At 37.7% G+C, this 25,419-nt stretch overlaps 1 protein-coding gene across 1 annotated transcript; it reads right to left on the bottom strand.

The window, feature by feature from the left end:
* Window positions 1–1,315: 1,315 nt before the first annotated feature.
* On the bottom strand, window positions 1,316–25,337 carry LOC132627219 (probable protein phosphatase 2C 11). The gene is made up of 8 exons (XM_060342429.1): window positions 24,937–25,337; window positions 15,805–15,947; window positions 14,340–14,438; window positions 14,090–14,248; window positions 8,988–9,074; window positions 6,822–6,913; window positions 4,702–4,773; window positions 1,316–1,970 (listed from the first exon to the last, which is right to left on the bottom strand). The coding sequence occupies exons 1-8, from the start codon at window positions 25,131–25,133 to the stop codon at window positions 1,842–1,844; spliced, it is 978 nt and encodes a 325-aa protein (XP_060198412.1). The 5' UTR covers window positions 25,134–25,337; the 3' UTR covers window positions 1,316–1,841.
* Window positions 25,338–25,419: the final 82 nt, after the last annotated feature.

Genomic DNA, 25,419 nt, shown 5'->3' with positions numbered 1-25,419 from the left:
ATTTTCAATCAATTTATTGAAATAATATCTGCCTTAGCTCTACAAATTTATAATTTTATATTATAACACCTTCTGATAGGTAAAAATAAATAATCCAAACCAAACGGCGACATATTGCGAAATCAATGTTGTCCCTTTCCCATAGTGGAGTTGTATTTTAAATCTGGTAACAGTGACTCAGTGAGTACTTTCGGTTTCGGTAAGTACTTTAACAACTTTTGGCCGGAAAATTTGAAACCTGTGAAAAACAAAAAGATGTAGTCAGAAACACCGCGAAAGCCAATCAAATCCTAGATATTGCATCACAAAAAGTAGTACTAAACACCAAAAATTGCACAATATGTGTGTTTCCGCTAAATCTATCTTTTTACGCCGTTCTCGTCAAATCTAAGCAAATAGAGGCAACAAACAATCTTCACCCTTAGCAAATTTAAAATTGCTCAAAAGTATTTTAAGGGATTACTATGAACTTATCCCCAAACATAAGAGACCGTTTTTATTATTTTCTCGGAAGTAAACGATGACTAGTACTTTGTTGACAAGAGTCTCAGAAGTACAAGGGTAATCTTGGGACTATCATTGAAAACATACGGTTGAAAATAAAAAAAATCTTGAAATGCTATTGATGTTGTGGACCACCATCATCTCTTTGCCGTGACACGTCAATTGCATAACCTTCCAGTGGGTATAAAGCAGCAACAACATATTCAAATTGAGGGTCACTTGGTTTTCAATATCATTTGAAGTCGTATACAAGAGGAGATTGACCAATGATCAGCATAAACTATCTTCAATTGGAGAAGACCAGCAAAATAATAGAAAGAAGCAGCTAGTACACGAAGTTTCCCACGTTCATGCGGACTTCGCAAGAAATACCAGCCTATCAGGTTCACTAGAGGTCCTAGGGATACCACTTGTTTTGTAATTAGGAGTTTAACACCCAAAGTTACCGCAAATAATAGGTTAAGACTGTCGAGAAGGTATATTTTTGCCAGTCTTTGGTAGACCAAACATATTGCGATACATCTGCCCAAGTTGGACAACCTGCCAGCTGCATGTAGCTCAATTTTTCTGAATTCAAAGAGGCATAGCTATTGCTTCTGCTGTTCAGTTTCTGTTTCCCTGCAAAAGTTCCATAGCTTCTCAGATTACGTCGTAAATGACAACTTCATGACAAATCTGATGTCCAGAAGAAACCAATATTTGATCTTCTTCGACATAATATTAGCAAATGTCATTAATTCTTAAGAGAGAGACACCGCTCTCAGTAACGCTGGTAGAGGTAGAAGACATATACCCAAATACAACCTTGACAGAAAACGGAAAGAAGACAATATCTGATTCTGTTTTCTACTGTAAATATATAAGGAGAATACAACGTCAGCAAATATTGGATTGAGAATTCTGGGTAGGCCAAGGGGAACACTGAGTGCCTATCATAAAAGAGCTATATGTAAATAAAGAAGAAAAAACTAAATGTAGGCCAGCATGATTTACACTTCGTCATCACAACAATTTAAGGCAACTTTACAAGTCTACAAGCAGAGACCATCTGTAAAAATCCCCATGACCACAACTCCAAGTGACATGGCCACCGAATAACTTAATCATCACCAGAAGAATAGCAAAGTTGGAAAATAAGCTAGTTACAAGGCCTACATCCTCCCTTCGGGATCTTTTTGTCTGCAGAGTGAGTAGCATCGTTGACAAACATCATTCTTAATGCTTGAGAAAAGGAGTAAGACTGTCGCGAAACAACAGAGGAGAAAGTTTCTGTGTGTGTTTCTTTTTTCTCTATGTTTGTGAGTAAAGGAAAGGTAGGCAGACCTTGAAAGGTCCATTCATGCGCTCTCAAATCGAACAACCACACAGGTGATGTTGTCAGAACTCCCCCTTGAATAAGCTTCTTCTATAAGCTTACGTGATGCTGCTTCCGCATCTTTTATGTCCTGCACAATGGTCACGGCCTCCTGTATGCAATGAAGAGAAGTTAGATCGTTGAAATTCATAACTTGTTGAAGCGACTTCTAGTTACAACATAGGAAGAGAGAAGATTGATATGCATTAATCTTTAGGAACCAATCAGCAAATGATAACATATTAGAAACATCAGCAAAGCTTGCAAAATCATCAACTATAAAGCTACTCTATCGTGTCCTAACTATCATGAAACTAGAATTAGAGAAGAAGCTTACTAATTTTTTTGATAATGGTAACATAGAAGCCTACTAATTTTAAGAAAGAAAAACTTCCCCGGTTTATTATTTTCTCCTAACTGTATAAACAAGAAAATGATAAAAGTATTACAACCCTAACCAAACTTGAGCTTGCCTAAGCAAAGAAGCTTCCCCTTGATCTTTCACCTGTACATCAAGCTCTAAGCCTAAGAACAGTTACCAGCCAATTTTTATGAGCATACTTTCAAACTACCCCAAATATTGAGTATATTAGAAGTCTTTCCCCCTCAATTTTAACCTCAGGACTGCAAAAAATTTGAGCTTAAGTTTGAATTACAAAATTGAATTCCTGACCACTAATGAGCTTAACGAAGATTCTAATCACGTGTTTGATATCCCGCCCTTTGAAGGACAAGCTCCAGCTTCAAATAAAGACAGAAGAAATAAGAGAAAACCCTTGTATGAGGCATTCAAATTCAATCCTTCAATCCAGGCTCTGAGGTCGCAAAGGGAGATGTCTGGATTAATCAAGTACCTCAGAGCATCTATCCTCAGTTACCTTCTACCCATCAAATTTATATACTTCCATCCTTTTTTGAGACCACCTTCCGTCTATCTTCCACAACCAGGTATGTCTTTTCCCTCCAGTGCAGCTGCAAAATCCCCTGATAGACATTTCTAAAATTCCTCTCTGCATGCAATCAACTATACATGCTTATAGTTAATTTTTCTAGCATTTCATATGTATTCCTTTCTTTTATTCTTCATCATTGACGTATTTTTAACTAAAGTGAGGGTTGAGCTTTTAAGTCCAACAAACCATCATGCTTTTGTACACGTTTGACTTTTACCTTTGACACACATGTAGACAAGTAGCTCGGCCATAAAGAATATCCAATAACTGTTCTGGTCCTTCTTAGAAATTGCTCCAGCCCATAGAATAGGGGCCTTTTTTTAATCAACAAAGCTAGCAATTGAAATGTGTTCCTTGAGCCAAGGGTCTATCGGAAACAGCCTCTCTACCTCCACAAGGTAGGGGTAACGTCTGCGTAGGCACTACCCTCCCCAGACCCCACTTGTGGGATTACACGGTATGTTGTTGTAAAGCTAGCACTTGAATGGCCTTTCGGCATGCAAGGGCATGAGACATTGCCACCACTCTTGCCACCTAAAAACAAATGGCAACACTTAACAAGCAACATGGATCTCAATTCATCATTTTCTCTCAACTGACATACACATTTCATCTATACTTTAACATCCTCCCCACCTCCACCTCCCCCCCCCCCCCCCCCAACACACACACACAACAACACAAAAAGAAAAACAACTATAGTGCCAGCCCTCTTCCTTAACCCTCATGAGCCTCCCCTCTTCTTTTCCCACTAAGTCCTTCCTCCTTCTCCACTCGTCTTTTCCCACTAAGCCCTTCCCCTTCTCCCCTCTTCTTTTCCCACTAAGTCCTTCCTCCTTCCTTTCCCTTCCCCCACAGGTTTTCTCTTCCCTTCCCTACCCCATCAAACTCTCGCTGCTACCTACTGCCACATGTCTAAAGGCTAAAGCCAGAGAGTGGTAAGAATGGGTTTTACTTCAAACTCATGACAAAACCTTAGTTTGTTAGGGAAACACGAAAAGAAGATTTGACTGGGGGCTAATTTCAGCAAAATCTACTGGTCCTTGAAAAATGAACATAAAGTCAAATTGCAAAGCCTTTTGTTAAATAACTGTGGTGCCCTAGCCAGCTTCCGTGCATCTAGACTAATTCCACAGGGTAGGCGTGGACTCTAGGGAAGGGCGGATCACATTAGATCTAGTGAACCCAGTCTTACCTTGCATTTCTGTAAGGAAAAGAAATAACCAAATAAGTCCTATAAGATAATTTAAGAAAAAATTACATAACTAGAGCCCAAACCCTCGAAGAATGAGGTTACTGCACAGTCATTGTAGCAAGAACGCTACTGCATCGAAGATACTTAGTGGGTGTTTGGCCATAAAAATTATTCACTTTTTCCGGAGTTGTATTCTGGAATACTAAAAACAAGAACAACTTGTTTTTCAAAAAATTTCAACTTTTTCACTTTTTTACACTACATTTCACCAAAAACTACAATTTCAAAAACTATGGCCAAACACAACTCCAACTTCAAAAATTCCAAAAAAAAGTGAAAAAGTTTTTGGTATTTATGGCCAAACGAGCCCTTAATTTTTGGCCCCTCTATTCCTGCATCACTGGCCTTCCTCCTATTTGTATGGAGTAGCAAATACCTTATTAAAGGAGGGCAATTTTCTGCAGCCTATCTTTCTTTTTTGTTACTTTCTTACCAACTATAAAGATTACAAGATAGAAATTAGATCAAAGCTAGGACATCTAGGCCATAAGTAAGCCTAATTAATTTATGCAATCAAGACATCCAACTCCATATACATTTAAGCATTGTCATCTTACTAAGAGTTTTTAAGTTGAGGAAATCTGGTTAGTGTTCAAAAACCAAGAAAGGTAACACATTTGGCGAAGAAACCTGACCTTGTTAGACAGGACATTCCAAAGTCCATCACTTGCAATTATTAAAAAATCTACACCATCAATTTCTTCTTCCTGAAAAAGGAGATCAAAGACCAGTGCACTCACCATCAATACAAGTCAATTAACATTGGACGCTAATTATACGAGAGAGAGAGAGAGATGTGCATAGCAATATTTTAGTTCAATAAAACTACTGAGCTACAGTATCAGAATAAAACAACTAAATTACAGGGACAAGATGTGCTAAGAAAAAATACAGCATGAATCCTGGGAGACGTAAAATACTTCAGCTGCAAAATAGTGAAAAAAAAAAAAAAAGACATAGCTGAATGCCAGTTTCCCCCTGTATGCTTATGTTTTAAGTGCGATGTACTATCTCAAACATTTTTCTACTGAGGTTATTGTCTACCGCCAGTCCTTGGATAGGAACTGCCAAACCTCTATGCAAACATATCGTTCTTCCATCTACAAGCATGGGCCAAAATAGCAATATTTTTGTGCAATTATTATGAGTTCTGATGGTTATGGTATCATCTTATAAAGTGCGGTGGAATAGAAGGAAAAGGAAGACTAAGGCTGTGAAATTCTATTTTAGTTTCCTTCCTTTCTTCCCTCTTCTAAACTTCATAACAGTCCCAGAGCAATGTGCTCGATCAACCTTCAATTCTCATACAACAGCTTCAGGGGCAATTAATGCATTCCTCAAGAAAATTATGTCTGGTCTGAGAAACAAATTCTTAGAGGGAAGGAGTACGTACTGAAAATATTTTAACACGAGCAGCTTGGTCTCGATTCTCACACTTCACTATATGGCTATACCATTCAAATATATTTTTAATTGACCCTTTATTATGCAATAGTTTAACTTGATCGTCATAGTACAAACTGAAATAACTAGACACTCGCACTACTAAAGGCCACAAGTGTATGATGAAGAGCTCTTATTGCTGCCAAAAGTATTGCAGCAGAAGACCAAATGTTTTATGTCATACTCCCTCTGTTTCAATTTATGTGTCTTACCTTATTTTTAGTTTGTTTCAAATACTAAGTATTTCGTTCCAACATTCTCATTTTACCCTTAATGACGGTCCCTTGTAGAAATGACATGGCATGTTTTAAGACCACAAGATTCAAAGGGTAATTGGTATTTGTTATACACACCTTTAGTTTAAGACCACAAGATTCAGAAGTCTTCTTCACTTTCTTAAACTTTGAGCCAAGTCAAACTAAGACACATAAAATAAGACAGAAGGAGTATTAAACAAGATGGAGTTCTTCAATACATTCTGTGAAGCTGTAATTGCACTTCTTCGTTCAAGGCAACAGAAGTAGCTTCAGGGAGATTTGGGATTATGCAAATTCAGAGATTCCAATCCTAATCAGAGAAAACAAACAAGGTAAAAGATGGCAGAAGAAGTTTTTTGGTCTATCTCTGCTCGACCAAGTTGGCAGTAAATGATAGAACCAGATAGATGCCTGTTTGCTGGTCATATTGCTATTAGATGCTTCAGGAAGTTAGGGTCAAGATAACCTTTCAAACGTAGCATTACTTTTAGACTAAAAGCATGGACAATCATGCTAATGCACCATCTCATTTGGAACACCACTGTGGAAATATTTTTTGCATCTCTTTTAAGAAAACTGCAAAAAAAAAAAAAAAAAAAAAAAAAAAAAAAAAAAAAAAAAAAAACCTTCATCATTTCCCAAACCCCCCCACCCCCCAAAAAAAAGAGGTTGATTTATTCAATTAAAGAAGCTAAGACGAGAGGGTTTATCAAGTGGAAAACAACAACCACCTCCAACCTTGAGGTTGAAGGTTTGAGTTACCAAGTAAGCAATGTGGAGGAAGGGCAGCTCTAGACTCCGGGGAAGTGGTTTGAGGAATAAGATTAAGGTAGATGTAGGTTACCATATAAACCAAAAAAGTTTCATATAAAGAAACTAAAAACACCATACGTTTCCTTAAAATCTAAAACTGCCTTTTGCAATAATATATCACAAGGGGACAATGGAAAACCATACTCCAGATTAACACCATGCTCTCGAGCCTTGACAGATCAGGCAAAAAAAAAGCAGCAAATGAAGACAAACTAGTGCTTCAAGAAAGAAAGCCAATATACCTGAATCTCTGGGTCTGCCACAACATATGGCTTTAGCATTTTATCTCCAAATGCACGAGAAACAGCAAGGACCCCGCCTACACGCCATGTACCTGAAGAGAGCAGCAGGACACTGCACTGAATTCTACTAACAGGAAAAAGGAACTAAGATACCACGCATGCATATTTTTGTCTTTTTGAACAGTAATAACTTTCAGTAAGAAGCACCTAAGGCATGCAAGCACGAATATGTAGTATTTGCTCATACAAGGCACTGACAGGAAAAGAAACCGCATGAAGCACACCACAATAAACATCTTTATCAATTCTACTCCATACACTGAGAAACTCATGTTGCTCCACGCTCAAACAGCAGCCTTACGTCTCCGATCAACATAAGAACAAAGCAGTACCAGCAGCTTTTAGTTCCACAACATAGAAAAATACATCTAAAACTAACACATTAATCAAGTTGGTATCCTTCTTCCACTTAATAAATGATTCTACATTAGTATACTATACTAGAGTTTTTGGCCAAAAATATCCCTTATCTTTGGGGGTAGGCTTAACTTTGTCCTCTAAATATAACCTTGAGCACTATATGTCCTTTAAGTTTGCAAAACTTGAGCACTTTTAGTCTCACTAACAGAAAACTTGAGTTTTTGGCCAAAAATATCCCTTATCTTTGGGGGTAGGCTTAACTTTGTCCTCTAAATATAACCTTGAGCACTATATGTCCTTTAGGTTTGCAAAACTTGAGCACTTTTAGTCTCACTAACAGAAAACTTCACATCCTGTTAGAAAACTAACAACATTTAGCAGAAAGAATTCAGCAGCAAAAATCAGCATTCCAGCAACAAAAAAAAGTGTTTTGGCAACAAAAAACAGCGTTCCAGCAACAAAAAAAAGAGCAATCCAACCGCAAAAAAATTGCATTTCAGCTGCAATAAAAACAACATTTCAGCAGTCAAAAATCAGCTGCTGAATGTTGTTTTTATTGCAGCTGAAATGCTATTTTTTTGCGGTTGGATTGCTCTTTTTTTTTGCTGCTGGAACGCTGTTTTTTGTTGCCAAAACACTTTTTTTTGTTGCTGGAATGCTGATTTTTGACTGCTGAAATGTTGTTTTTATTGCAGCTGAAATGCTATTTTTTTGCGGTTGGATTGCTCTTTTTTTGCTGCTGGAACGCTGTTTTTTGTTGCCAAAACACTTTTTTTTGTTGCTGGAATGCTGATTTTTGCTGCTGAATTCTTTCTGCTAAATGCTGTTAGTTTTCTAACAGGATGTGAAGTTTTCTGTTAGTGAGACTAAAAGTGCTCAAGTTTTGCAAACCTAAAGGACATATAGTGCTCAAGGTTATATTTAGAGGACAAAGTTAAGCCTACCCCCAAAGATAAGGGATATTTTTGGCCAAAAACTCAAGTTTTCTGTTAGTGAGACTAAAAGTGCTCAAGTTTTGCAAACTTAAAGGATATATAGTGCTCAAGATTATATTTAGAGGACAAAGTTAAGCCTACCCCAAAGATAAGGGATATTTTTGGCCAAAAACTCATACTATACTAATATTTAACTACACAGTTGTGTAATATACTAGCAATAAATTCTCCTAGCCCAGGAAGGAAGAATCGGAAGATGGGGCGGTTGAAAGGATTGGGTTATTACGCATCAAGTCACATCACACCCTGAAAGTTTAATAATGTTTCGTCAAGAAACATGGAAAACCTATCGTCTTCACTTCTTGAGCTTCAAATGCAATCTATGTATGCTCTTACTGGAAGAGCCAACGATTTCACGACAACAATGATAATGGAATTTATTCAACCACCAAATTGCAATCAAGGCATATCATAAATGCCTAAGTGTAACTTCGCCAACTTTTAACCTAGGCTGAGGTCCGAATGGCAGAATAGCAAATTTTAGTGAAGTCTCTCAAACTTCACAAATGATGAAGGTTAAAAGATCTATATAATGTGATTCTGGAAGATTCTTTAAGGAAACTTTCTGCGCCTAATGAAGATTACAAAATAAGTATGTATAGAACCCGATAGGAAAAATAAGATAAAATTCTGATTAAATTGAAAAAGAGCACCGGAACAGTACAATTCTTTGCGACTCCAGTCTCCGATAGCATTTACCAGGCCAATAAAGCAGCAATTAACACATACAAAGATTCCAACAGACTTTTACCTGCCCAGATGATGAAACCACCCGCCTGTTCAATCCTTTCACGCTCATCAGATCTGTCAGGCTTGTGATCGACGGACAAAGGAATAGCTGCATTAATTGCAATAGTTATGTCTCGAAACCATATAGCTTAAACGAGTAACATCTTTTAAAAATCTTAAATGTGGCTAATAATCATTCAACTTGACGAATCACTTCCTGAATTCACTTTAGAAATCTGAGAAATAAATAATTAAGTTCAGACATGTTGAAATTTAAGAAGAATATAGATTGCCGCCATCTAATTTATCAGAATTTAGGTGCTATACTAGGGATAACGCTCAAATGGCAAGTCCAATGAGAATGATAGTTTTTCTTGCTTTCCACTCATACTAACATTTAGCAAATACATTTTGCACGCATGTGGCACACAATACAAACAGACAATGAAGAATACTTTTTCTTATAGTTTTATAAGAGAATGAATACAAAAGTATATGGACACGGTGGAATTTCAAATTGCTGAAAGTTATTCCAACAGTCCTAGGATGTATAGCATCATTCAGCAAGTGAAATTAAAATGCCCTACTTTCTGGTTGATTTTTTAATGTAAACCCAAAAATTGAATTTAAAGAATAAAAAATATTTCTAGATTTTTCCAACGAAGAACTAGGTCAGGAAAAAAGTTGTTTGACTTCTCAAATAATAAGTGCTCCATACAAATTACAAGCTGGGTTAGAAGGAGTGTTTTACTTATGATTGTCTCATTCCAATGGATTTGTCTTGTTATTTCACTTCCTTTAGTGTTTCAATTCAAAAACTAAAAGTAAGTAGCTAAATCTCTTATATGCGATAAGAAAATGGATAGATCCCTTATATTTCTTGCTGAGGTGGTTATTTAGAAATGATATTTAAATATAAAACGAATATACATTTTAGTTATAATTTTGTTAAATTTCCATCAACGAGGAGTATTTTTCTTTATTTATCCACTATATTAGGTCAATAGTTTTAGTTTGACTTTCTCATATTTACAGTTTAGATTCTATCCGGGAAGATTTACAATGCAAAGGTAATATAATTCTATTATCTTTAAAGGAATTATACATGTAATCCTTTTGTACATGTAATCCATTTGTGTCACTCGCTCTCCACTGATAGTAATACCACTAAAAATTCTTAATTAACTCCTAACTTGCATAATGATTTCTTCTTAATTTTGCAAATCTAACTTCAATCAGAAATATTTTATTCATTTCAAATGGAATAACCCACATTTCCTTTGCAGTCAGTACAAAAATGAATTATAAGGTACATTTCCTTTTCAATCCATTAGCTGAAAAATAGGAACTTCCCTTAAATGTCCCAAGTTATTTCACCATTCTCTTTCCGACAATCAAATTAGGTCAGCTTTTATTAATATGTAAATGTATTCTTTCCTATTTTGGTACATAGAATGCTGCAGCTTGTAGTACTTTACTATTTTTCATGTAGGTAGGTGTCTAATATCTTGAGAAGAATGAACTAATCTTAGTCCAATTTCACACCAAAAATTGATCAAATTAACCCTCAATAAGTGAAAAGGGCCAAAACAAATTGGGACGGATGGACTTCTATCTTTCATTTAACAACTTACAATCAAAATTATACTAATTAAAATATAATTAAGTAAACAATAGTTCACAAAGTTTTAACTAAATGACAAGCAACTTTTACGGTGTTATGATCTTTGATTCTCTTCCTTGATAAGTAAGTAACTCTATTGAAAAATTTTCAACAGGCCAATCTATTGTTTCCTTTTTCAGTTTACCTCATGAGTCAAATTATTTATTAGTCTTTTAAAAAATAAATTGAGAAACTTCACTCTCATAATTTACCTTATCCAAAAGAAAACTTCAATTCATATTTTTCTGTTTGGTTGATCAAAATGTTTTGGAGAACATTTTCATTAGGAAAACAGGTTCCTTTAAAATGAGGAAGACTTCCCTAATGTAATTAGGGAAAAGAAGTTCCATAAGTTACATTTCAAATTCATTGTCTCCACCCCACCCATCCAACACCCCCAAACCCCAGCCCTTGACCATCCCACACCCCCTACCACTCCTGAACACCCATACCCCACCCCATCTCACCCCATAGTTAGCTAGATTACATATAAATGCTCTTGGGATAACATTTTTTGTTTACTTACCAATTACTAGAAAATAAGTAAGAAACCCACTTGTTTTCAAAGAAAACATTTTCCACCCTAAAATAAAGTTAAACAAGTTTAGTGTTTAGTGTGCAGGATTTTTTTGCCCAGAAAATGTTTGATTTTCATAGCAGTGCAATATGACATACTCCCTCTGTCCCAATTTATGTGATACACATTCTTTTAGTGTATCCCAAAAAAAAAAAGGATACATTTTTATATTTAAAAACACTTTTAAGTTTAACATTTTACTCCAAATGAGATGATTTATGTCCACACAAATATCTATGGCTTGTTTAAACCACAAGTTTCAAAATTCTTTTTCTTAAACTCCATGCCAATCAAAGTACATCTCATAAATTGAGAGGAGAGAGTAGTAGTTTATGATTTTTTTTTCGATGAAAGATTAAATTAAAAGAGAATTAAATTCAAATAAACTTAACTATTTTAGATTATTTGATTTTAATGATTGGTGGTATTTGATTGTATAAATAATATAGGGAAAAGGTCCAACTATACCTCTGAACCATACGATTTGGAGCAAATTTACCCTCCTTTAAAAAAATGTCTATTTTTTACACGCGGCTTTAATTATAAAAAGACACCAAGGAAATATTTTTAAAACGGGTATTTGAGCTCCGTCTGTCAAAAAGGGTATATATGAGCCATTTGTGTAACGGTAGGGGTAGATATAGGCCATTTTTTTAACGGAGGATAAATCTGCTCCAAATCTTATAGTTCAGGGGTATATTTGGATTTTTCCCCAATAATATATTCTATATGGCGCCACTTTTCCTTGATCAAAAAAATATATTCTCTATTCTTAATTAAGCTTCCCTAAGTAGTTGTCTCTCTTATTATGGAATACCATACTGGTAACTCATCCACACCCAGTATTTCCAGCAAACCATACTGATTTGCATGGCTAAGTGATAAATTAAGGTGAGAATGTGTATTAATTAACTATGATTTAGTGATGCAAGTATATATGAAGGCGTGTGTCATGTTTTTATTGGGTTGGTTTGAACATTGAAGTAAGTTTTTACCATACCATATATTTGTTGTATTGAACTTTTGGGAACATAATTCATCAATCAACCATTCAAGTTATAACAAACACTTCCCCAATTTGAAAGAAATATGAAGCGAAGTTCCACTCCATAAATATGGTAAATCATTGAGATTTTTTAGATAGTATAGATAAGAAACATCCTATTATCCCTAGTCTTCTTTTTCTTATTTAATGAGTCAAGAATTTTTATTCATAAGATTAACTGTTTTTTTTAGGATTTTTGTTGGCTGCGGGGATTTCTCCTCTGTAAATATGGCTTCAGCACTGCCCTAGTGCTATCAATACCAATGTTACCCCAAAAAAAAAAAAATTAACTCGTAATACAAAAATTATAAAAACAACTGTACCCATTAGAGTTCTTATCAACAAATGAAGCAACCATCTAAACATATCATGAGAACTTCAAACACAGAAGAATCAAAATTTATCCTTTTTTAAGTAAAGAATTATCCTTGTCTTTTTTTATCATTTATAACCTAGAAATACTCGAGCGCCGACGGTGCACGGTTCCAAACTCAAGGATAATGGGCTTGCCCCTCTACCCTTCTCCACTTCCATACATGGCTTTTGTTTACGACAAGGTTCTAACCAATGACGTGCGCCTACTCACACATTATGCGTTGCGCTCTTACCAATTAGACCAAAAACCCCGGAGGCAGAATTTATCCTTGATTTACTATCAACTATTCAGATTTTGGACAGACAATGATTAACATTTGCATTTTCTCTGAAGTTCCTTTTATTGGTTCTTTTCTCTGCTAATAGGATCAATTGTTACAGCCTCTATGTCAAGTTGCGAGAGCCAAGAAACAACAAGACTACAACATAAAGAAACCCAGCAGAGTCCTTAATTATCTTATTCCGATGAAAAACACCTATCATAGAATAGTATGCTTAGAGCTCTTGTGAGAACCTACTGATAAAAGATTATAATAACATTTTAACTTGACAAATGACCTTGGAGACAAATAGGATAAAGGCCGTCCAATAAGGAAACATGCTTCATTGGTTTTTTTTTTTTTTACAAGGAAAACTTCATAGGTAATCATTTTAAATTATACAAGTTACATTCCTTTGTTGCAAAAGTTTCATAGCTAACATCTTCCAAAGGAAAATTTGTTGGGCCTGGCTATGGCCAAAGCAAAAGAGAAGACTATAAAACAATCTTTCCAAATCATTGAATAAGCTATTCCACAAACAATCAGAGTAAAGAAGGTATAATCAATACAGGAAAAAGACAGCAAGATGAAAGTGATCCTAATGATCAGGTCATTTACAGTGCACACCGAAAGCAACTAGCCAGACAAATCCAGTATAGTGTTGACTATGATTCTAGGAATGCTTAACGTAAACTATGATAAGCCAGCATTGAGTAACAAAGTTGTTTTAAGCGTCTAAATTTGTTTGAGGTTCTTATTTGCTTGGGAGGTTTGAAATGTACTCCGCTATTTCTTATTTTGGTTGTTCAGGTCTATATACTTCTTCACACGTGTATTTTTAATCAGATTAAGTAAATTTTCATTGATATGATAATGAAGAAAGTGCTGAAAATTACAAAAGGTAGTTCCAGAATCACAGCTCTGTACAGCCCAAATAATACATCTCACATATCAGATGTAAATTATTCAGACCAAACGCTCTGACACACTCCCTCTATCCCTGTGAGTTTTACCCACTTTTCCGGGGGTACTTCCCTTAATAAAGCCTTTAGTTACCTATAACAAAGATAAGCCACAAAAAACAAAAACAAAAAAAAAAGGCTAACTGACCATGAGATAGACCAAATAATATATACATCTCTCTGGAAACCAAGTTGTGTTTGTGAAAATTTAGCATATAGTATTTAGTCAACAAGCAACAAACCTGATCCATCTCTACAAGCGACGACTCTAGAGTCTCCCACATTTGCAACAAGCAATCTATCACCTAAAAGAACAGCAGTTGATGCTGTTGAACCAGCATCTCTTTGCTGGCCTTTTTCTTCATTAAGGTAATCGGCGTCAGTCTGCTTAAATGCTTCAACTGCATTCAAGAGCTTTTCCCATTAAATGATACAGAAGAGAGAAGATAGGATGAAATTAGAAATAACATAGAGGTCTGCGCTGGTTCATACCTATAGCTGACTTCGTATCTTTGATAAAATCAGGATGACTAGTCAAATTCTTAAAGAGGTTGTTCTTTAGGTATTCTGCTGTTCTTGAACCACCATGACCTAATACCAATAAGAGTATAAAGGGATAAACAATCATCTAGGTCGCAAAGAAAGTCTCTTCATGAGTTAATTGTCCTATCTACAACCATTAAAATGTCATCAAAACAAGAATTACACTCTGAAAGTATAAAATGCCCATCCTGCTAAATTCCTATCATATGCTGGAAGAGCTCAGCTCATTAAGAGTGTCATTTTTTCAATGCAAACATTCTGGGCACAGATATTCATACCCCCTAAGAAGATCACACAAACCATAGAGCAAAGATGTAATAGATTTCTATGGACCGGCAAAGCTGAAATATCTAGGAAGGCACTGGTGGCATGGGAAAAGCTCTGTCAACCTCAATCAGCTGGAGGCTTGACTTCATCAGCATCATGATCTGGAATAAAGCTGCAATATGTAAACTCTAAATGGAATATTTGCAAAAAGAGGGCAGCCTATGGGTGAAATGGATGCACATCTACTATGTGAAAGGGAGAGCTACTTCGCAAATTGAACCAAAACAGGCTGCATGGCTGACTAGGAAGATACTCAAATCCAGGAAATATATTGAAGAAGCTGGTTGCACAATGACTGAACTGATGCAAATGGAATAGAAATATCTATTCAAGCAATATAAAGAAACTTACAAGGCCCCTTCCAAAAACAACATCATACCTAGTGTAATCCCACAAGTGGGATCTGGGGAGGGTAGACTGGAAAGGGGTTCTCCTAAATGGATATTTATACTAAGACTGGAAATACTGGAGAGGCTGGCTACTAAAGACAGACTTGCAAAGTGAGGAATGAATGTTAGCCTCCAATGTCCCTTATGTGATGAAGCTGAAAGTATCCAGCACTTGCTCTTCAAATGTCCTGAAACTTCTAGTATATGGTGGAAACTGTTACATTGGGAAAAGATACAACGGGATACTATGGATTGGCAAGAGGAGATAAGGTGGACTGTGAACTATTGCAAAGGAAAGAGAAGCAAAGCAGAAATCTTTAAGATGACATTGGCCGCAGCAGTATATTATGTATGGAAATAAAGGAACTAGAGGGTGTTCCGGTACAAAAGAAGAACCCCAGCAGCAATAGTGAAAACAGATTGTCCAAGAAGTCTCTTCGGAGTAAGCTTGAGGCCCAGATTAGCTAGGATATTGCAAGGTCTAAACTTCTATCCTTGATGTATAAGCATAAGTAACATTAAGTACTGAGGTAGTGATGAGAAGTAGCTTAGCAAAAGATTGGTGCATGCATGTCCAATCTTGAATCTTTTATTTTTTGGTTGAACTGTAATTTCCCTCAGTTGGTAATAATATAACTTTAATTACCAAAAAGAAAATACCCATCCTGACAAGATATGCAAGAAAAACTGGGAAATACCATCAAAAACACCAAAAAATGCCACCATTTGACCATCAACTTCTGATATGCTTGTCTCATAGAAGTCCTCCATGGAGGCTCGTTTTCCCTTAAAAGTAGCATATCCATAGCTGAATTTAGCATTTTTATTCCCGGTCAGAAAGCTTCAATAAAAGAAAAAGATACAGTTAGTTTCTTATAAAAGTTCATCCCCAAAGATATATTTAGAAATGAATAGTATTGCATTACTTTTTCTCCCCACTATGACGATACAGTCGTATTAAAATCTAAAAATCTGAACAAAAGAAAATGCATTTATCATAACCACAACCAAAAACAGCAACCAGGCTGAAATTCAAGACCTAACCCGCCCAGCGACCAGCTCTTTAAGCTACACAAGGTACCCCACAGTAGAGTATATTTTGCAGTTCTCATATGATGATACTCCCTCCATTTCAATTTACGTGAACCTATTTCCTTATTAGTCCGTGCCAAAAAGAATGACTCCTTTCTATATTTGGAAACAATTTACCTTTATGCAATGACTTATAGCCACAAAAAATATATGAGACTCATTTAACACCACAAGTTTACAAATCTTCTCCTCTTTTCTTTAACTCCGCGCCCAGTCAAATAGGTTCACATAAATTAAAACGGAGGGCATAGGAAAGTAGAGAAACTTCAGCATCACATAGAACGAGGGTCCAGAGGCAGAGGCAGGATATTTAGTTTATGGGTTTTGAATCACAACTTTTTTTGCTTACTGGGTTCTCAATAGATAATTTGTACATATTAATAGGAATTTGTAAGTTTTTGTATATCACATAATAAGCACATTGAGATTATGAAATGCTCCCAGGCACATTCTCCAAGAATATGACCTAGTTACTTCTCCAAAAACCTTCCCCCTCCGGTGATCCTTCTGATCACCGGAATCAATTCCACCTCTCTTCTTTTCCCCTTCCTTCTCTTCTTTACTTCTCTCCCCTCTCTCTTCTGATACCCATTTGTCATAGATCCGATGAATATGGCCCGGAGACTTTTCTTTATCTCAGGGGACAAATCCTTCGAGCTAAAAGATATAAGTGAGGACTGTGACAGATGGTTTATTCTCTACGAGCGCAGCAAAAGATTCATCAGCAGTATTAAGGTGGATGAAAGCAACCTGAGATGGATTTGTGAGGCTTTGAAGCAAGCTTCACTTGGGTATGGAAACAGATGTAGGAGATGGGCTAGGAAGATACAAGCTTATTCCTATAGGGTGACTCAGAATTTCAACAGCTATGGAAGATACGTGCAAATCGAGACACAGATAGGCCAAAGGAAGTCAGCTATCATTATTCCTGAGATAGATTTCAATACGGGATGGGGAGATATTGCTGAAAAAATTCAAAGATCTCTTGGTAAGGCTTCAAACCCCAGGTTTCAGCTAGCCACGGAGCAAGCAAAAACATACATGGAAGCTGCAAAAATCCTCCAATGGCCAGCCATGGATCCTTATGAAGGGATACGTGGGAATGAACACTTTCTTTCAAAGTGTCTCATCGGATGCTTCAACGACGCCGGCAGTGCTAACCCAAACCCATCAGTAATTCAAAGCTGGTTCGTCAAGAGATGGCAAGTAACAGCCGGCCTCAAGGTCACTCAAATTAACCACAATCAATTTTTGTTCGACTTCCCATCCAAACAGGAAGCTATCAGAATCAAGGCGGGGGATTGGTATTGGAATGGCAGAAGATTGGCCTTGGCATGGCGGTCGCCGGCGTCGGATTTACAAAAAGGGACTGGTACGGGGCGCAAATGGGTCAAAGTCTTTGGTATTCCCCTTCATGCATGGACAGAAAGTACTTTCAAGTTCATCGGGGATAACTGTGGTGGTTTCGTTGAAATTGATGACGATACAAAACACAAAAATCATCTTTTTTGGGCTCGTATCTGCATTCGGAACACAACGGGAATCATTCCTGCAAAGCTTGACCTAGATCTGGGAGACTGGAGCTTCGAGATAACGATTTTAGATGACATTCATCTCAAACCCAGGCCAGCCGGAAATAAAGGCTCCGGCGAACTGGAAAAGAAGAAGTCGAAGGAAGAAGAAGGTGCATCGAAAATTGCTACTGACACAAAGCAAGCGCACGTGATTAGGCAGCAAAATTACTTTAATTCAAATTGCAACTCTGCTTCTTTTCCTTTGGTCAATACACAGCAGGTTAACCCACAAAATTTGGGCCAGGCTCCTAATTTTAATTTTTATAAGACAACAACAACAACAACCCAGTGAAATCCCACATCGTAGGGTCTGGGGAGGGTAGAGTGTATGCAGACCTGACTCCTACCAAGGTAGGACGGCTTAATTTTTATAAGAAGGGCCCAAAAAAGAAAAAGGCCCAAGTGAAAGAAATTAAATTGATGAAAGAGAAACAGATCTGGCAGGTTAAAGGCCCAATTGCTGAGGCAAACTCTAATAGATACGACTTATTATCTATTGAGTCCTGCACCGACTCAATCGATAATCAAGAGAATCCAGCTCCTTCACAAACTCAGGACTTCTTACCAGATCCAATCACAGGAGATTACTCCTTCGATGCTGATGACGAAGAAGACCCAAAGGATTTCACTCCTCGTCTGTTTCAACAGCCATCATCACACAAGATTCTGACCCGGGTAAACAACTCAGATTCGGACTTCTCCTCTCATACAGTGAGTGATGCTCTCCCACTAACTTGGCATGTAGGAGAGTCGAGCATGCACAGGATAGACAAACCAACGGTGATTGAAACCTCGACATGGACAAAGATCATAATGGGGAAGGCATGCAAAATTTTTGGTGTCAATTTTCAGGGATTTGAGCATGAACTGCTGGGCATTATTTTGAGAATGGAGCAAAGAAGAAAGGAACAACTCAAGCATCAAATACATTCACCCAAGACTGGGAAAGAGAAGAAACCAAAGGGGGAAGGGGAAAAGAAAAGGCTAATCAGTGGGGTCAATTATGATAAAAGACCAACATTTACCGGGAACGGGGCAGGTCCTATCACTCTAGTTCTGGATGAAACTCAAAATTTTGAGTTGGAATGTGCAGGGGCGAATGACAGAAGGAAAAGGAATACAATAAACGACTTGATTCGAAAATGGAAGGTCGACGTCATGTGTTTGCAAGAAACTAAAATTCAAGATTGGCCAGACGGTGATGTGTATCAATTATGGGGCAACAGATGGGCTGATTGGGCTGAATTAAAAGCGAGTGGCAGTAGGGGTGGGATCATTGTAGTCTGGGACAAGAGGCTATGGAACAATGTGGGGAACTTGCAAAGCATCTACTCCATTTCTTGTATGCTTGAAAGCACACAAGAAGATTTTAGATGGTGTTTCACAGGTATTTACGGGCCTCATACAAACCCAGATAGGGAAGAAATGTGGAACGAAATTGGATGGGCACTGGGTGCTCGGAGGAGACTTTAATGTCTGTAGATTCGAGGGTGAAAAACTTAATTGCACAAGGAGGTCTAAGGGCATGATAACCTTCTCAGAAACAATCCAGGATTTGTGCTTGATAGACTTGCCTCTTCATGGTGCAAGTTATACCTGGTCAAGAGGTGAAAATTGTTCTCAAGCCTCTAGAATCGACAGATTCCTCATCTCCCCTGAATGGGATGAATCCTTCAAGACAGTGAAACAGTTAGCATATCCTAGAGTAATTTCTGATCATAAGCCCATCATGCTGGAAAGTGGGGACTGGGATGCTAGCCCCTCCTATTTTAAATTTGAAAATATGTGGCTACAATCAGAAGGGTTCATGGAGAAACTAAAAGGATGGTGGCAGAGTTATTCTTTCACTGGCAGCGCAGATTACATTCTCTTGCAAAAGCTAAAAAATCTGAAGAAAGACATAACAACTTGGAACAGAGAGGAATATGGGAAGATAGAGACCAAAAGGTCTAAAGCCTTGGCAGAGCTTTTAGCACTTGAACAGGACCAGGAAAGGAGGAATCTCACTCAACAAGAGATCATTCAAATGGCGAACCTAAAAGTTGAGCTACAGCAAATAGCAAGTGCAGAAGAGGTCTCTTGGAGACAAAAATCTAGATGTCTCTGGCTTAAGGAGGGGGATAAGAATACCAAGTATTTCCAGAAAGTAGCAAACTCTCACCGAAGATCCAATTCCATTGACAAACTACAAGTGGAAGATGTAATTATTGAGGACAAAGAGCAGATTAAAAGAGAGATACTGGACTTCTATGAGGGGCTTTACTCTGAGCAAGAGAATTGGAGACCTTCTGCAAACTTTGAAGGAATAGCCACTATAACAGAGGAGGAGAATCTCAGCTTGGAGGCAATATTTGAAGAAGAAGAGGTTCTAGCTGCTATTAAGGCATCTGCACCAGACAAGGCACCTGGCCCGGATGGATACACAATGGCCTTCTATCAAAAGGCATGGGAGTTCATTAAAGAGGATATCATGGGGGCCCTTTCACATTATCATCAACATTGTTGGATGGTGAGGTCATCCAATGCCTCTTTCATTGCTCTCATCCCTAAGAAGAAAGGTGCCATGGAACTCAAAGACTATAGGACAATTAGTCTTATTGGAAGCATATACAAAATAGTAGCCAAAATTTTGGCTGAAAGGCTCAAATCAGTGATGGAAAAGCTAGTGTCAAATCAACAGAATGCCTTCATAAAAGACAGACAGATCACTGATGCATCAATGATAGCTAATGAAGTTTTGGATTGGAAGCTGAAGAAGGGAGGAGCAAGAATTCTTTGTAAACTGGATCTGGAGAAAGCATTTGACCAACTAAATTGGTCATACCTCATCTCAGTTCTAAGGCAAATGGGGTTTGGCAGCAAATGGATCAATTTTAACATCTCAACAGTGAAGTACTCTATCCTAGTCAACAGAAGCCCGGTTGGTTTTTTCTCCCCTCAAAGAGGCTTAAGGCAGGGAGATCCTCTCTCTCCTTCCTTTTCATTCTTGCTATGGAAGGACTAAGCAGACTACTAGACACAGCAAAGCGTATGCAATGGATCAGAGGCTTTGATGTGGGTGTCGGGGACACAATCAACATCTCCCACCTATTGTATGCCGATGACACACTGATCTTCTGTGGTGCAGACAGAGATCAGGTGCTCTATTTAAATCTAACCCTTCTTATTTTTGAAGCTCTTTCAGGTCTGTATATTAACATGCACAAAAGTGTGATTTATCCGGTCAATGATGTGCTAAACCTAGAGGAGTTAGCAGGAATTCTGGGTTGCAGCACTGGCACATTTCCTACCACATATTTGGGCCTCCCATTGGGTGCAAAATACAAGTCTACTGCTATATGGGATGGAGTGGTGGAAAAATTTGAGAAGAGGTTAGCTTCCTGGCAAATGCAATACCTCTCCATGGGAGGCAGGCTCACTCTAATCAGTAGTGTCCTGGATAGCATTCCCACTTACTACATGTCACTATACCCAATGCCAACAAAAGTGCTGGAACAGTTGGATAGAATAAGAAGGAATTTCCTCTGGGAAGGTAATAGCAGTGAACACAAGTTCCATCTAGTAAAGTGGGAAAAGATTATTATGCCAAAGCATCAAGGTGGTTTGGGAATCAAAGATCTGGCAGCCCAAAACAAGTGTCTTTTGATGAAGTGGCTCTGGAGATACACACAAGAGGATCAACCTCTATGGAAGAGGGTGGTTAATGCTAAGCATAGTTCTCAAGGCAGCTGGTGCACCAAACTAACCAGTGCACCACATGGGGTAGGAGTTTGGAAGCATATATGAAGGCTATGGGGAGAGTTCTCAGAAAATCATCACTTTTTGGCAGGCAATGGTCAGCGAATCAGGTTCTGGAAGGACAAATGGCTGGGAAACTCAACCTTAAGACATGACTATCCTGCTATTTTTCAGATTGCTTGTCATCCTGACTCTACCATCACTCAAAACAAGATTGGGCACATCTGGAACATCACACTGAGGAAGAATCTTCAAGACTGGGAGGTTGAAGATCTAGTCAGGCTTCTAGCCACATTGAATGACATTCTACTAAATGAGCATATCACAGACAAGTTCAAATGGGGAGGTGCAAGTGATGGCAGATACACTATGAGGAAAGGATATAAAATGATTATGGAACAAAATGGAATTACTTATTTCTGGCCTTGGAAACTAATCTGGAAAACCAAACTGCCCCCCAGGGTCATCTGTTTTAGCTGGACTGCTCTTTATGAGGCATGCTTGACCCTGGACAACCTTATGAAAAGGGGAATTCATATGGCTAATAGATGTTACATGTGTCACGGGAAGGCAGAAACCAACAACCATCTGTTTCTGCATTGTAGATTTACATTATATTTTTGGAACATGTTTTGTTCACTTTTTGGAATCAGTTGGGTTATGCCTCGCACCATCAAGAATGCTATCGAGTGTTGGAGCAGCTGGAGGGTTGATAACACCATCAAGAACATTTGGAGAATGATACCTGCTGCAATTTTTTGGAGCATATGGAAGGAGAGGAATAGAAGATGCTTTGATGGATTATCAACCCCAACACCAACCTTGAAAGCAAACTGTCTTTTGTATTTATTTAGTTGGGCAAATGTCTCCCCTGTAGATTCACATGAAAACTTTTTGGACTTTGTTAGCTCACTGTATTTAAGATAGTTGTTTTGACTGTAGAAAGCTAACAAGGTGATTTTTGCTTTTTGAAGCTACTAGGTAGCTCTAACTTTACCTGTAATTTGCATCTTCTTGATGCCTGATGCTAATGATAACAATTACTTCATCAAAAAAAAAAAAATAGGAATTTGTAACACTAATATAGTGTTTGAGCCGAGGTTACTGGAAACTGCTGAACCCATATCTACTACACTGGCTCCATCCTGCAAGGGTCTACATACAATGTGTGAGACTATAATATTAGAAGAGCCTCTAAACCTTTCCATGAAGCCATTGATCCATTTTCTACGTGCTGCTATTTTAAGAATCTAACTTTCTTTTGTCCCTGTTCACTTTGGCATCAATTAGGACAAGATTTCAAAAGTTTAACAGTGAAGTTATTTTATGACACGGTATAATAGATTTCATGCAGATTGTGAGATTAGCCATCCGAAGATTGGAAATTCTTAATTAGACACTGTTGGGCATATATGGAAATTTTCAGTAGAAGAATAGGTCACATACAGAAAGGTGATTCTGGTGAAATATGATATCAGTCATTATGGTTGGTTCACTAAAACCTCCCTAATGAGTGAGTTCGTGGAGAGGGATCACGAAATGAAATTTTGAGTTTGTTTTGAAGCGGAAATAGAACATATTTCTGGATCATTTATGGTGCGGAGATAATAATTTAACATGTAAATTCACCAACTACGCCATTCTCATTTGCCAACAAGTTGGCCTAGACACCACCATCATTAGCCAAAAAAAAAATCCCAACTCATTCTCATTTGACAAGCATATGAAGATCACAGTTGCTAAGGTTTTGAGACTGAATGGCGACCAATCAGAAGAATTGATCCTAATGAGATTATGTGATACAGAGTTTGAGGAGGTAAACTTTTTATACGGAAAAAGCTCGAAATTAAAGTACTTCTCAGTTATGTCTTGTTACCGCTTGTTTAGTTAGGAAATCATAATCTCATATCAAAATCTCCCAACAAAGGCGCCAAAAGAAGACATATTTGTCACATATTGCGCTGCATGAGGAGCCTCTCTTAATGGTAGATAATTTAAGGAGTAAATGCATCACCATAAACATCTTTTTCAGGAACATGCACCACCATGAATTGGAGATGTATGTGTAAGAAACATGGGGAGGATGTGGATCATCTCTTGCTGCATCTTCGGAGCTGAGGTCTGTGATTTCTGTAACTTTCAACATCCAACAGGCACTTCCTGAAATAGTTGCAGGAACAACAAAAAGCCTTTTTTTTTTTAAATAAAAAATGTGGTGTCCGTACATCCCACCAGCACAGGTACCGGGTAACTTTGCTGGGAATTTAGCCTGAGACCTCATGGTTCTCAACCGATTTCAATGACCACTTGGCCACACCCTCGGGTGCAAGAATGGAAATCTAGAAAACAAAGTGCGTGTGAAGAAAAAGAAGATGAGCATGACGTCTCCTTTTGCAGTTTTGGGTTTTCCTCATTCCTGGAAGATACAGAGACTATTGTTGAGGGCTCTCCTTATTTCTTTTATATTTGGTGTATAACAGAAATAGCAATTTGTGATTGTTGGCTAGATTTTTGGTGTGCCTCCTTTATATGTTCATGCTACACATTTGTAAATACTACCCATCTTTGGGAAACAGAGAATACTTTGGGAAAAAAATTGTAAGAAAACCTAAGGGAAAAAAAAAAAACTTTAGACCATAATTTCGAGTAGAAATAGCAACTGCGGACTGTCATTCTCATTTCTAACACTATAAGAAAGAATCAAAATAATCATAAACTCTGGAATTATAAAACAGTAAACCATAATGTAGTAGGACAAAGTGGAGTGTCAGTATCATTTCTCGAATCACAAACAAACTAAAAATAAGCGATGACTAATTTTCAGCATTGGCAACAACAACCACCCAATGTGATCCCACAAATGGGGTCTGGGGAGGGTAGATTGTACGCGACCTTACCCCTACCTTGAGAAGGTAGAGAAGCTGTTTTCGAAAGACCTTCAGCTGAAAGAAATGTGAATAAGGAAGGCAATAAGTAGTAGCAACAAGCATAAAAACAACATCAAGGTAATAGTCTAAAAAAACTAAGAATGCGAAAATTCAAGAATAATACACCGGGAAAGAACTCCCGACTACCTTCTACCCTAATTCTAGACCTCCACACCCTCCTTCATATCCTCGGTGAGCTGAAGATGTGTCATTTCCTGCCGACCTGCCTAATCACCTCCCCCAGTACTTCTTAGGCTTACCTCTACCCCTTCTCAAGCCCGCTAACAGCAAATAAATTGATTTAGGGAAAATAACAGCCAAATACCATTCAGCCATCTAGTTTACAAAATACGTACACAGTGTATAGATAAGTGTATAGTTTAAACTAAATATACATATAATATACATACCTATACAGCCAGAGTGTATACTAACTAGATGCATTTCGGTAAGTTCCCCAATAAATTCAGCAGCAAAAAAAATGAAATAATGCAGTTACCTAATACCGCCGCCACTAAAGAGCGCATTTGGATCAATAGACGGAATTGTAACAGTTGCTGACGGCGGCTGCTTCATCTCCGGCAGAGACAGCGGCGGCGCAGTGGAGTCTCTCGGCGGTTGCTGTGACGGCGCGTGTTTGTTAACGGACGGTGGAGAAGGTTCTGGAAGATCGGATTGTTCTTCGTTAACGTTCATCGTAATCGCCGCATTCAGTTTTGTACTTTTTTCGTAATTGATGTGTGCGGAATAGAGCAACTGTTTATTAGAAGAAAAAAACTTCGTTTATATTTTTTGGAATCGAATTATCGAATTGCTTTGCTACTTTCGGAAATTTTTGAGTTGACCTTTTTTGCCCCTAATCTTAACTGCTTACTTTCCTTTTCTGTGCAAAAGAAAGAACCTGTGATAAATTTAGGAGTTGATTCTGCACCACAAATATACAGTTAAATAAACCTAGAGAAAATTAATGTCCTTGGAGTTG

Source organism: Lycium barbarum, chromosome 2 (assembly GCF_019175385.1).
Source record: "Lycium barbarum isolate Lr01 chromosome 2, ASM1917538v2, whole genome shotgun sequence".
NCBI classification, from domain to species: Eukaryota; Viridiplantae; Streptophyta; class Magnoliopsida; order Solanales; family Solanaceae; genus Lycium; species Lycium barbarum.
This window is presented reverse-complemented; position numbering and strand designations above follow the sequence as displayed.